Genomic DNA, 14,950 nt, shown 5'->3' with positions numbered 1-14,950 from the left:
TCCTTAGGTTATTCTGGACCCAAGGTCCTATAAAGGTAAAGGGGGCCCTGACCATTAGGTCCAGTTGTGTCCGACTCTGGGGTTGCGGCACTCATCTCGCTCTATAGGCCGAGGGAGCCAGCGTTTGTTCGCAGACAGCTTCCGGGTCATGTGGCCAGCATGACAAAGCCGCTTCTGGCGGACTAGAGCAGCGCACGGAAACGCTGTTTACCTTCCCGCCGGAGCGGTCCCTATTTATCTACTTGCACTTTGATGTGCTTTCGAACTGCTAGGTTGGCAGGAGCTGGGACCGAGCAACGGGAGCTCACCCCGTCGCAGGGATTCGAACCGCCAACCTTCTGATCAGCAGGCCCTAGACTCTGTGGTTTAACCCACAGCGCCACCTGAGTCCCACAAGGTCCTATAAGGACCTTGCAAATTAATACCAGAGTCTTGAACATGGCCCAGTGATATATGGGCAGCCAGTGCAAGCTTTTAAGCACCAGGGTTATGTGCTGGCGGTCATCTGCCCCCATCAAAAGTCAAGCATTTTGCACCTGCTGAAGCAAGAGTAGCCCCACAAGAAAGTTTCATTCATAAACAATATTCCCAGTCTAGGCCTGTGTCCCGATTGTGTGCACTCTAACTTATTTACCTTTACCTTAAGCAGTGTAAAAGCACAGCCACTGAGGTCTGCCCTGGCTGTATCTCAACATGCTTGTATGCGTCTTAGGTCTTCCGATGGCACTTTGCTCATATTGCCTTAAGCCAAAGCCCTTAATGTGAATGTTTCTGCCTTTGCCCCTAGCCGTTGTTCACTCTCCCCCAGCCCCAGTTCAAAAACTGAGGTGTGGGAACTCTTTTATTTGACTGCTCAGCTCCACACGGTTATTTGATGAGCCTTGATCTCTGTGCTGGGAAACAGGACAGAAAATACCCAGCACCCTCGTTCAAAACCAGGCATTGCCTACAGCCCACACACACGTGTTTGTTCAAGATATTTAAAAGCAGAACAAATGTACAAAGGGGACTGAACTCTTAAGACAGCCTATGTGCTTTTACCATCATGAGAGCGAGGCAAAAGAAAATGCACATTAACAGCACACCAGGCAAAGAAGAGTTGACCTGGCGTTAGAGATGTCAGAGAATTCTGCCGTAAACACAAATGGGAACAGAAATTTGCAAGTTCACCTGAGGTCAGGAACAGAAACCACACAAGTGAATATGAGCACTATTTGCTATTGTTTGGGGTTTTCTTGGTCCACAAATTTCATGTAAAGAATTACGTAATTTTGTGCATCGCTTTTGACGTTTCCCTTCCACCAATGGTTCCCGCCATTATGAGCAGCAAGACAAATAACAAGTTTTAGTGGAAGCTGAATTGTAGCAGAATGGAAACAGTGTTGACTGTGATGAACGGATGAAGGGGTGGAAATTGCTGCCTCTTTACATTCCTGTCTGCGCAAGGCAAAACTGCTCCCCATACAACCCCTCTCCACAACACACTGATCTCATCATGCACAGCAGCAAGCGAAACATATGACTGTATAGCTCTCTCTTAAGAAAATGGTTTTTGGGGGTGAAGGTATTGATTCCAAATCCCATTTTTAACTCTTGAAGTGCCAAGTTTCAACCCTGTTCCGAAAATATGCAAGAATAAATAAATGAGAAAGACTTCAGAGACAGCCCATACAAAGGTCAGGGAGAATACATACAAGTGCCCTAACTTTCTCCAACCTCTCTCTTCAAAAGGTAAAGGAAAACAAAGGAAATCCCACTTGTATGGAAAATCTGGCCAAAGTACAATAAGACATGGCAGAAATGAGAGCTTATTTCAGACAAAGCTGTGGGTCACATTGAACAGAGACGGAAGGCAGCAACATCCATGCCTACTTAATCTTTCTACAGCCTTCTAACCAATCAAGGCATATATATTTCACATTACTATCTGGAAAAGACGAGACTCCTTGAAACTAACAGCATTTCCCAAATGTGAGAACAGAAGCCTGTTCAGCTTGTTATCTGTGATTCAGCAGTCATAAACGTCTGCTGTATATTTTTGCTTTTTTTTATGTGTGTCGGTCCACATAAAACATATAATCAGCAAGACACTGTAGAGATATTTTCCTTTCTCTCAGTCAGACATTTGACAACCACACACAAAGATCTTTAAGCTTTGCCAGAAGCAGAATTGTCTGGGGATGAGATCGTGGCGGGGAGGGTGGGAAGAGGCATGTTGTGCACCATGGGTTATTTTTTAAGAATGATGTCCCCTTTATCTCTAAACACAACTTGATAGAATAAGAAACAAGGGCGCCATATCATACTGCTACTTTTGGTTATTCCCTTAAGAAACACTGCACCCTGACAACAACAAAAAAACAAGAAGAAAAAGCAGCAGATCTCTGCCTTCATTACATGCAATTGTGTTACAATCTGCGCTTGAAATATTGACGGTCCTTCAAATTTCTGTACTCTCTGCTGCCTCTTTAGAAAATAAGCCATATAATGGCTCTTAATGATGTAATAATGGAAGCATATGCAAAGGTCTTTGTGTGCGGCTTCTGTGAGAAGATGGGTCTTACTTACTTCACAGTGAGGAGAGCATTCTGATAAAGTCACCATATAGGGCTAGAACAACAAATCACATTAATCTCAAAGAACTCCTCCAGCTCGGCGGTGGCTACCTGAGAGTTCTCACCTGTGGCAAATGATTACATTTACTCCTGCCGGGAATGTGACTGGGCAGCCGAATGTTAAAGAGGGCCTGAAGCGCAGCCTGTGCTGCTTGACCTTTAGCCAGCTTCTTGCTACGTCCCGAGCCTTCAAATGTTCTCCCATCCACTCTTACAGCCATCACAAAACTCTTGATGTGCTGCTTCTCCACAGTCTCCGAAAGGCAGACGTACCTCAGTCCTGACCGCAACTCATTGAGCAACACCACTGGGTTCTTTTCGCTCTCAGCGGCGGACGCCATCTTGCGCTTGTTTTGTTTGCTGTGGCCCATTAAGTCCAAGGTGTGGTATAGCAACCTCCCATGCCGATAGGCTGTAGAAAGCAGTTCGTTATTAACTGGGTTGTAGACCGAGAAGTCCTTACTGTGCGTCGATGGTTCAAACTCTTTGAACAGAGTGTCTGGAAAGTCTGCCTGGTCTGACGTAAAGTCTGTGGAAGGGTTGAAACAATTCCCCATGGCAAAGTGAGCTTGACATGCGTTGGGGAACTGAACAAAAGACTTGAGGGCAAGTTCTGCAGCCCTCATTTTGGCCTTCTTTTTTGTTGGTCCAGTCCCTTCAAATGTCAGCCCATTTACTTCCACGGCAACTGCAAATACCGGTGCATGGACAGGGCCTGTCTGGGAGACCATTTTATACTGTAAACCTGGCTTAAGTTCATGTAGTTGAACCAGGGCATTCTTTGGCGTTACTGACCATGAGACTTTCTTCCAGATGAGCTGGAGTTTGCAGAAGTGTCCATTGTTGCCCTCTTCTAGAGGCCTTTTCCTTTTGATACTGGAAGCGCCCACCCTTGACCTTTCGTTAGAGGTTATTGGATGATCTTCTAAGTTGCCAATGTTACGATTCTCCTTTACTTCTGCACTGCTTGTACCTGTTTGAAAAAGGAAAGAGAAAGTCCGCCAACATTATTGGTGTCTTTGTGAAATCAAAGAATAAGAGTGTGAAAAAGAGATTTCACCAATATATTTATTGCACTGATTAAAAAATGAAGAACAACCAACCCAATATACCTTCACAGGGGTGGTGTATTTATTTCTACACACTAACTTTAAACACACAGTCCTCCACCAACCACACACACACACAGAAACATGGATGCAACCTATTTTGTTCCTAGACATATTTGTCTACAGGAAAGAAGGGCGGGTCCTGAAATTCATACCTCTCCCCTCTCTTCATCTAATAGGTTTTTACAGACTCAATTATCGTACATAATGATATTGAAGCTGGAAAGCATGGAGAGAAAGATAGCTCTTGTTTCACACTCTGTTCAGGTTTGAAAATAATTTGTATTGATTCTGCACCACTGAATAAGAAAACACAGGGGGTTATTTGTATTTATAATTCATATTGCCTTTTCCAGACTCTGTTCCCCCCAACTTACTTTCATGACGCTGGTTGCATGGCTTTGTGAACATAAAAAAGTATTCTTAGGCCTCTACATGCATTCATGAACACACAGAGTAACCAGTTCTGATATGGTAAAGTAAATAATTCCCTTTGAGGTTGGAAAGTTTTCTCACTGCTCTCGCTTCAAATCTATGCAGAGTAATATCCCCTTGCAATTGTAGAAAGATCTGCCCAAACTCGCTCTTTACTATTTTATAAGGCATTTTGTAGGGTTTAAATCAGCCCACAAAATCAGGCCTTGCAAAATGACTTGTGAATAGTGCAATGACGTGTAGCCGTGTCCTGTTTACTATCATGTGTAAACAAAAGCCATGGGATGCAGGTAGCAAGCACATCACAATTCACTCCCTCCTGCAATAACTGCATGCAGCCCCAATGTGCAAACACCTCTTACACCCCCTCCAGCATGTTGAAGTGAAAAACTGGGACACGAGTATTCCAGGACCATGCTCCCGCACAAGTCACGTGACCTGTGTGAGATCGCAGCCCTGAAGAAAGCTCATTTTCCTGGGCGAGATTGCGTGCTCTCATGTGAAAAAAATGGGGTATGCTCTTATAAGAACATGAAAAGGACCTGTTGGATGAGGCCAATGGCCCATCTAGTCCAGCAGTGGCCAACCAGGTGTCCATGTGTGAGGCTAGCCCACTTTTATCCCCAGGGAGAGGACCTGAATGAAGTACTCATGGGGACCCAGTCAGATTCACCCCAACCCCACTGGCCATTGGTCAATCTGGCAGGCGGGATTGATTCAAACTTTTTCCACCAGAGGGAGAGGCCTGTTACGTCTCCCTCCAGCTGGAAGACCAAATGTTGAGGCTTCCATGGCGGCAGGCTGGCTCTGTTCTGCAACCCCATGTTACAGGAAAGGTAAGCAGTATTCCCAGCAGCTTGCGTCTCCCCCATTATTGACTTTCAGGAGGTAGTTGTTTTGATTTGTTATCGACTTCCGAAAACAAAATGTTGCTATTGACTGCTAAAATGGTTTTATTGCCTTTCCAAAACTATTATTGTGGTTGTAAGCTGCCTTGGGTAGTCTCTTTAGAAAGGAGGAATATACATAGGGTTGATCAATTTGAATTGATTGATCGATCTGAGCCTGAGGTTGGTCTGTGCTGCTGCTATCTGGATACTGAGCAGAAGAATGTGACTCTGGCAACAAGGAACCGGATGCCTAAATCTCAACATCAGAAGAAAACTAAGGCTGAATCCACACATTCAGCAAGATGAGGTAGTAGAACGAACTATACCATTTCAGGTAGTGCTTAGGGAGCATCATTTTCTGACTTCCTCCACATTGTAACAAAACAAAGCAAACTCCTCTGTGTAAACAGAAAAAAAAGACCATTTGAGGCAATAGTCTCTTTATCCCTATTTTACCAGTTTTCTTCTGGCAGGGAACATTTTAATGTGGGGGAGCATTTTTTTTAAAGGACCTCCCCCTCCCCCCAATGGAATCTGAAGTGGTACAGTTTGTTTTACCACTCAGGACTTGATCTCATTTTACCAGATATATAGACCAGGTTTATCATTTCATGTTCGACTGCAGAAATGTTTTGTCCCTTCATCTTGGCTTTATTTCATTTAGCAGCATGAGACTGAGCCAACAGTGAAATGTATTTAGCTGTGCATTTGTGAAATTTCATCTTAGGTGCCTCTGTTATTGCTCTCTCGTATTATTATTCTGTCACTGACGAATATTCCTCCTAGGTGTCTCTATTCTTTTTCTATTATTTTCTCTCTCTCCCTCTCTCACTCATACACCTCCCCATTCACTTCCTGTTTCTGGTCATTATGCACGGTGGTGTTAACCTGTGTATCATGAAGTGCTACTGAGGACTATTTATAATGTGCCACTAACAATGACGTTGCCTTTGTCTCTGGGTCACAAGGGTTCAGAAGAACCAGCCATCCGACACTCCATGCTACATCTGAAGCGATATTATTGTGCCTCTCGAAGGTTATTCTGCTGCCCCGCAGCATGAATGTTGGGTGAGGAAAAGAAACCAAAGGAGTGGCAATCTCTTCGTTATAAATATCTGCAAAACCCACATTCCAGGTAGCCTCCCTTGAAAAGGATAAGGAGTCCTTCAGAAACATGCACCCATTTTACAAAACGACAACAGAGGAAGGTGTGTGTGTGGTACCCCCAAAATCTTCTGCATTTTGCAAATGTGCACCACAAATTCATCCCCACCACCCACCTAGTCTAATGGTTATAATACAATGCTTCTCTCAAGCCCAGTTTCTGGTGTGTGTGTGTGTGGGGGGGGTTCTGGAGGAGGGGATCCTGTTGGCAGAAGTGCACCATATTGGTGGCCCCCGCAACAGGCTTTGTGATGCCTTAAAGATGAACAAATATATGGTAGCGCAAGCTTCCATGGACAGGACACTTCACCAGATGCATTCAATGCTATCCTTAGTTGGCAGGCATTATAGAAATGGAGCTGTTTCCAGTCTGAGCTGGGCTCCAGGCATAGGAGCATTCCCATTCAAATGGTGTGTATGCACTGCGTCATGTGATTGATCATGTGGGGACAGGGCTTACCTGGGACGCCACAATATTTTATTCAAGTCGGCACCCCTGGCCCTAAGCAAGTGCCCTCTGGTGGCTACGTCTTATGGAATGGGCAACCCTCAGGCTTTCCTAACAATGGCAGCATCACTCCAAGCTATTTCCCACAATGCCTCAGAGAACCTGATGCAGCATTACTCCAGGGCACCGGGAAAATTGAAGTGAAAGCTTGCAGACCTAGCCGCTTGATGTGAAGGTCCTGGTGCTGGTGCCAGCATTGGTACGCCCTGCTAGGACTCTGAGGCCCCAGCAGCCGCCCTAGTGTGTCAGGTGTTGATACCAGAAATGGTAGAGGGGGAAAATGGTACTCATTCAGGTCAGAGGGAAATGAAATACAACAGGATGTGACAATTATATGGAAGCTTAAATGTATGGGATCATTGTGGGGTTGACAATAAAACAAACATCTTGGCATTGGTCAACTAATCCACACCTGTATTGGGAAAAAAAGAGGCAATTTAGCCATCTCATGCCAGTGTCTCCTTCTGAATTTTTTTTGTTCAAAAATGGCCACTTTAAGTTCAGTAACAGAACATCCTGGGGGGTTGGTGTTTCCCCGTCCCCCACTCATTTCTGAATATTGCCCCTTTCTGGTGTCATTGTGCATGACAGGCTGCACCAAAGGCTCAGCACATGGGGGCCTGCACAAGGGGGGGCAGCTTAAACATGCTGCATCAGCCCCCAGGCACAGTTTGCCCCCCAATTGTCCTGTTATTTACAAGCCGTTCTAGGTTTAGATTTAACATCAGGAAAAGCTTCCTAACTATAAGAGGAATTAAGCAATGAAATAAGCGGCTTAGAATCAGAGAGTCGAGAAGGATGAGAATGCTACTTAGTCCAATCCCCTCCTGCAAAGGAGAACCATTCTTATGCTAGCAGACCAAACTGTGCCCAGTCCCATCTGAGAGGAGGTGCGCTGCTCCACATATCTCAAGCAAGTGTGGACAAAGCTCTGAGTCGTTATACAGGAGAGCCTCGTTGGACTGAAAACTGGGTGAGGAAACTGGATGCCTGAGTAGATGTCTGCTATGTGACCTCCCTTCCCATGGGAGGCTCATTCATTAAGGCTCCACCAGCCTACATTGGCCATCTAGTAGCCATGACTGGTCAACCTTCTTATTTGCAGTCCAGGGAGTTGCACTGTCTGTCAACTTCCTTCTCCTTAGCCTCACTGTTGCCCTTGTAGAACTCAGCAGAGAGGATGACAGAGACAAAGCGGGTCTTAGTTGGCTCTGCCTGCCATTGGTTCTGGCTCCATATTTCATGGGCTCTGGCTCTATCTTCCATTGGTCTTTCTGCCTTTCGCCCTACCAGTTCCAATGGTCACCAGCCACCACTGACTCTTCCATGCCACACAACTACTTCTCCCACACAAGCACTTGGCAAAAGGAGAGCTGTACCTGAATGTTCTCGCTAAACATAGGTTACTCTGCATACTAGCAGTCTAATCAGAAATTGGTACCCTTTGCTTGCTTTTTTTTTTACAGAGAAACAAAACAGATGCAAAACCAAAGAGTCATTAGCAAACTTGACTTGGGGAGTGTATTCCTTCCCAACTCCAAGGATCTCCCCTTGTACCCTTACAAGGAAAAGTCTCAGAAGCAAGTGCAAATATTCTTTAGCTTTGCAATGCAGTTTCTTAGAGGCTCCATAAAGTCACTTCCACCTCCAGGAGCTGGTTTTGGATGTCAGGAAGCTGGAATGTAGTGGGTAGGTGGACAGGAAGCACAAGCACCTTCCACTTCCTGTTTACATTCCAGGAAGTAAAAAATGTCTGAAATGATGGGGAGATGTGAAAATTGCACTCTGTTTTTCCTGCTTCTCCATAGCTTTTGCAAAACCATTCCTGCTAGAAAAGAAATCTTGAAGAAGCTGCACAATGAGAGTGAGAGTGATGTATGGAAGTGAGAGCTGGACCATAAAGAAGGCTGATCGCTGAAGAATTGATGCTTTTGAATTATGGTGCTGGAGGAGACTCTTGAGAGTCCCATGGACTGCAAGAAGATCAAACCTATCCATTCTGAAGGAAATCAGCCCTGAGTGCTCACTGGAAGGACAGATCCTGAAGCCGAGACTCCAATACTTTGGCCACCTCATGAGAAGAGTTTCCCTGGAAAAGACCCTGATGTTGGGAAAGATTGAGGGCATAAGGAGAAGGGGACAACAGAGGACGAGATGGCTGGACAGTGTTCTTGAAGCCACAGACATGAGTTTGAGCAAACTGTGGGAGGCAGTGGAAGACAGGAGTGCCTGGCATGCTCTGGTCCATGGGGTCATGAAGAGTTGGACATGACTAAACAACTAAACAACAACAAGTCAATTAGGGAAATGGGGTACTGCCCCACCAAACTTCCTTTTGCTCTCAGCCAACCCCAACCTGCCTGCCAACTTACACAGAACCAGTCCAGGGGGTGACACTGCCTGTCAGATCCCTCCTCCTTAGTCTCAGTATTGCCACCAGAGTTGGTTCTACTGGTTGTTGGCTCTCACTCCACCTACTTTCTAACCACCAGTCAGTACTGGCACAATATCTGTATGCCTGTCTTAGTTGATGAAAGATGACAAACCCCCAGCATGCTAGATGCTCCTAAAAGGACATTTTCATATTAAAGGGTGGCATGTGAATTTCCTGCATTTGGAAATCTAGTGAAAGGAGCTGCATGGATCAGAAGGAAGATCTCAAAGGTATACAGTATTTGCAAGTTGCATGAACCAAAATGACACCCTGAAGGCCTGGCATAAAAAGAGAGACATCCTTCGTAGTTCCCTTGTGAAAATGTCCTTGCAACATTTCCCTGTGTCCCAAAGAAATCAATTTGGGGAGCTGGTGGGGGGGGGGGTTGGTTTGCCAGTATCTGCCCTACAGCTTTTGTTCTCAGAGGTATGATAGTGAAGCACTGAGCTGTGGTGTTGGCTGTTCAGCTTAAACACCTGCTATTCACGCATCATTATCTATCAGGCTGAAACCTGGGCCACAGACACTTCTTTTAGGGCACCCATGAAAGTACCTGTAATCATTTAGGTTCACTGCACTCATAATGCAGACTGGCTTTGTCAGAATGCTGCCTGTGGATTCAAAAAGGCGAATATAGAGACCCTTCATTTCCTGCTGCCAGCGTGCCAATAGCTCACTCTCTCTTTCTCTTTGCCCTTCTCGCACAGAGCAGGCTATTTGCTGCCCATCTGCATCAAGTTGAGGACAGAGGGGAAAAGGTTTCACCTCCATCACTTTTTGACATACTGTTGGAAAGAACGAATTTCACTGGAAAAGCAATCTTTGGATGCTCATGATCACGACAGGACTGGGCTGCAACCCAGCAGCTATATCATATTACCAGAGATGCTGCTGGGTGTGATGAGACTTTTTTTTTTTTAAAGCTTTTTCTGGGGATCAGTTGAATAAATGCAGATCTCAGGTCCTGCTTCCAGGGCACTAAATATGTACTCATACACTGAAGATGAATAATGTGCAGTGAACACAGATGCCCACATGCAAGCATCTTCCAAGGCAAGATGCAACATATATATCTGTCCACCTCACAGGCCTACATGAGTTTGTGATAACAAAGATGATGATGGGCATGAGGGCATCCTGAGCAAGTTTGCAGATGACACCAAATTGGGAGGGGTGGCTAATACCCCAGAGGACAGGATCACACTTCAAAATGACCTTAACAGATTAGACAACGGGGCCAAAGCAAACAAGATGAATTTTAACAAGGAGAAATGTAAAGTACTACACTTGGGCAAAAAAAATGAAAGGCACAAATACAGGATGGGAGGCACCTGGCTTGAGAGCAGTACATGTGAAAAGGATCTAGGAGTCTTGGTAGACCACAAACTTGACATGAGTCAACAGTGTGATGCAGCAGCTAAAAAAGCCAATGCAATTCTGGGCTGCATCAATAGGAGTATACGGTAGCATCTAGATCTAGGGAAGTAATAGTACCACTGTATTCTGCTCTGGTCAGACCTCACCTGGAGTACTGTGTCCAGTTCTGGGCATCACAGTTCAAGAAGGATACAGACAAGCTGGAACGTGTCCAGAAGAGGACAACCAAAATGGTCAAAGGCCTGGAAACAATGCCTTATGAGGAACGGCTTAGGGAGCTGGGTATGTTTAGCCTGGAGAAGAGAAGGTTAAGGCGTGATATGATAGCCATGTTCAAATATATAAAAGGATGTCATATAGAGGAGGGAGAAAGGTTGTTTTCTGCTGCTCCAGAGGAGCGGACACGGAGCAATGGATTCAAACTACAAGAAAGAAGATTCCACCTAAACATTAGGAAGAACTTCCTAACAGTAAGAGCTGTCTGGCAGTGGAATTTGCTACCAAGGAGTGTGGTGGAGTCTCCATCTTTGGAGGTCTTTAAGCGGAGGCTGGACAGCCATCTGTCAGGAATGCTTTGATGGTGTTTCCTGCTTGGCAGGGGGTTGGACTGGATGGCCCTTGTGGTCTCTTCCAACTCTATGATTCTATGATTCTATGAAAGATGAACATACTGTATTTATGGTAATGGGAATATCCACCTGTCATCGTTCCCCCTGCCCACCATTGCCCAGTCAAGACAACGGTATCAAACCACCATCTATGACAAGTGGCAGACGTGTTCTCAGATTCAGTTCCAGCTGTTCACCTGCAGTTGATAAATAGGGTTGTAAACATGGGTTGGGAACTCTTTGGAGAAAAGCGGCTGGGTGTCAGGACACTCTTGTTGGGAACTTTGTTCCCAAAGTCACAGAACTTTGATCTGAGAGTGAAAGTACCTGAGACCCCACCACCACCACCAGCACCACCACCAACCCTGAGAAAATTACTGGTCCTGAAGACCCTTCAACCTTCCAACTGCAGCACCAGAATACTGCAGGCCAGTTTCCTGGGCTCTTGACTGGATCCCCAAACCTGTTCACCACCCCCACAAAAGCAGAAGTGGGAAGGAAACTTCAGAGTTGCTCATGAAATGCTGAGCTAGCCTCATGAGGCTACCTGTTCCAGGAGGAAGCAGAGGAAGCCTGCTTGAGAACCAGGAAAGACACTGGGGCAGCTCCCCTTGACACTGGGGCAAACTCCAGCATCCTAGGTACCAGCTTCTGTTTGTGATAAGCCAGCTGACAGGTTCTTTCATACCTGCCACTTTTTTTCAGATCCAGGAGACTGGATAGCAGAGCAGGTGAGCTTCAGAGGGAAACTAGAGGGGCAGATGAGAAAATCACAAAGCTCTCTCCTGCACAACATCCTGTTGCTGCTCTGCATAATAAAGGAAGTGTTGGCCAGGAATGGTGTAGAGTTAGTTGCAGCCTTAGGCATACAGAAATTTATTCACCCATAATTTCTAAGAGGACAGCCCTTCATAGTTTCCAGCTGGTAAAAAGAGCCATCTGGCAGCTGATGCTGAAATAAACAGAAGTGCGTCGTTTGATCGGAGCACATCCTCCCTCTTCCCCCCAAATCCACCAACATGTTACAACAAGAAGGTGAGATGACGCTTACAAATCAATGTCAGGGCTGATGAATATGATAATATGCCACACACTCTCCACCTGGTTCCACTTTCTCTTCATTATTCAGTTTTTCTTTCTATCTAATGTGACTTATCTTAGCCTCATATTCCAACAATCACTGGCAGAGTGCATGACAATGTTCTGGATGCATTAAAATAGGTGCCGGAGAACAGACAGGGAATTGTTTTGCGCATCCTCTTCTCCATTGGGGGCATCATTAGCGGGTGGCTCAGGCAGGGCTGGCTCTAGGTAGACCCCCGGTGGCGCTGTGTGCCAGGGCGGCGGGCCGGTAGGCAGGGCGCCACGCAGTGAAGCCGCGCGGAAACCATGCTGCGCCCTGCAAGGGTGGGGGCGCCGGAGCGATCTCCACCCCTCGGCGCCAGGGCGGCCAACCGGCTCGAGACTGCCCTGGGCTCAGGGGGTCCTGCTTCTTTTGCATTGGGTCTTGGATCTCCTGCCTCTCACCCTCTTAAAAAAAAAGAGAGAAACTTAATAGGAGGAATTCACTACAGTGCTAAGTTAGCCCCTTAGCAGTGCACTTGTTGTGCTAATGGAATGGCTTGAGCAAGAGAATGTGCACAGACTTCCAAACAGAATGGGCTTGGTGTGTCTCTCTGTGTGTCAATAGCGCTGGTGCCAGTGAATGTGGCAGGACAAGTACAGTGTATAAATCAATTGCCAATTCTCTTTTTCTTCCTCTGTTAGTTGTCTCTCTTGTTACAGAGGCCCAACTGGCCTCCACTAGGAGTTGGGTATTTGGTGTAATCGCTTGAAGACTTTTCTTTTATGCCAGCAGTTGCCCAAAATGTGCAGTTGCCCAAAATGTCATTTGAATAAATGGAGGTATTCTCTCTCTCTATCCAGACACACACACACACACACGCACACACACACACACACACACACACACACGTGTGTGTTCCATTAGACTGCATTAGTGGGAGATGGGAAACAGGGCTCATTCAATCAGCTTTCCTGGAAGACCAGCTCCATCAGGGACCTCCTACCTCTGAACTCTGCCAGCTGGCATTATAAGAACAACTGTTTAAGAATGGGTGCTTGGCTTGGATTTCTTCCTCTCCCCCCCCCCCTTTCCCTCGTGTGCCATGTTTTCTTAGATAGTAAGCCTTTGGGCTGGGACTGTAATTGACTGCATGTAAGCCACTCCAGGAGTCTTTATGGCAGGGGGGAAGGAACCCATGGATACAAATGCTCTTAATAATAATCATTACACACAGAGAGAGATAAGCACACATATAATATAATATAAATATAATACAATTTATAAAACAAACTTAATACTGTATATAATGAGCATAAATTTATGCATATCCATCATCCTCAATAACCTCTAACTTTATCATGAATAGCCTCTTATCATAAAATGTTTCATTTTCACCATAAGAAGAATCTTTTAGGTTTTATCTATTGCCAGATATAGAGCTTTCAATTCTTATTCATCTGTATACTTAAAGGTGTCAGATTCCCAGTTGCAAAGCTTTCTGTAAACAAGTACTATGTGATGAATCGAAAAGACAACATGCCAGGACGCTATAGGTCAGAACCCAATAGGGAAAGAGAATGAAGAACCACAATCCCTTGTTATTGGGTGCCCCATCCAACCAGGGATATGGACTTAACCGTCCAGGGGTCCTTTACCTTTACCTTTACATGAGGACCACACAAGACCAGGACAATGTCACTTTGGTATTCTTTGTCCTGATTTTCTCCTTGGCTGAAATGGTAGTTTGGATGGGCTCCTAGATGACACGCATTACCAAAATGTGTGGTTTTTTAAAAGTCTGTATTCAGCCACATACACATATGATACAGAACTTCCTATTGGCTCTACTATTCACCTCAATATGAAGAAGAGAAACTGCTTACTTAAATTGTCTTCGTCTTCCATATTTGCTGCACCAGGACTTAAATACTTGAAGGGCGCGATGAAAGTTGACAAAATGCTTACTTTTTCTGTAACGAGAGGAGGGGGGGGGAAAGTACATATGTATGAAATGTGTGTCAACCTGGTTCCAACATGGTGTGCTCTGATCCCTTGCTGCTCTTGTCCACCCCCCCTTTCCCTTTCTACCTTGACCTCCCAAACCATAGGTCATTTGCACTGTTGTCTTCACCAAATGCTACGTTTGGATGGTAAGCTCTTAAGAGGCCAGGAACCCTTCCTTTTCTGCTTAAATATAACCGGGGAGGGGAACCAGTAGAACGGGTGGTCTGCTGCAGCCTGTTCCAGATGTTCCGCTGCAAGCAACAAGCCCACCCACCACATTGTAGTTCACAATGCCAACTGTGAACAAGCAAACTCCGGCATGACGACAGTCTTACATTTTTATTATATGTATAATTTGAAGTGCCATTGGTACTGTAAAGAATAACTGCCCGTGGCTAGACACCGTGGGACTTCTGCATTTCTCCAAGTGTAAACTTCTCTTGATTTTTCTCTGCTTTAGACAGGACCTTTATATCTGCAGAGCTCCCCAGATGAAACCTGTTAGGATTTGCTGTTGGATCAATCAGCTCACCTCTGTGTCCCTTTATAGATTGCTTCCGCCACCTTATGCCCCAATTCCTTACTTCCACTGGGTAGATGCTAATAATCCCATTAACAAAGACCCTAGTGCAGCATACTCTGCATGTTAAGAATTACCCATATTTGTTCCTCAATAGAAAGTGCTTGCTTGAGACTGTAGGAGTCTTCATTCATATCTTACCGGTAGTTTAAGCAATGCA

The 14,950-nt window shown here is 45.5% G+C and overlaps 1 protein-coding gene across 1 annotated transcript in view; it reads right to left on the bottom strand.

Moving 5' to 3' along the window:
* The window catches only part of ADARB2 (adenosine deaminase RNA specific B2 (inactive)), a 119,030-nt gene extending 104,858 nt beyond the window's left edge, over window positions 1-14,172 (bottom strand). The window contains exons 1-2 of the mRNA XM_060280896.1: window positions 14,090-14,172; window positions 2,681-3,588 (exon numbers count right to left, since the gene is read on the bottom strand). Coding sequence (XP_060136879.1) covers window positions 2,681-3,588; window positions 14,090-14,111 — 930 coding nt within the window. The 5' untranslated portion in view covers window positions 14,112-14,172. The remainder of the gene's footprint in view (window positions 1-2,680; window positions 3,589-14,089) is intronic.
* Between the last annotated feature and the right edge of the window lie 778 nt (window positions 14,173-14,950).

Source organism: Zootoca vivipara, chromosome 12 (genome assembly GCF_963506605.1).
Source record: "Zootoca vivipara chromosome 12, rZooViv1.1, whole genome shotgun sequence".
NCBI classification, from domain to species: Eukaryota; Metazoa; Chordata; class Lepidosauria; order Squamata; family Lacertidae; genus Zootoca; species Zootoca vivipara.
Note: the sequence above shows the minus strand (reverse complement) of the source record. Positions and strands in the feature narration are given on the sequence as shown.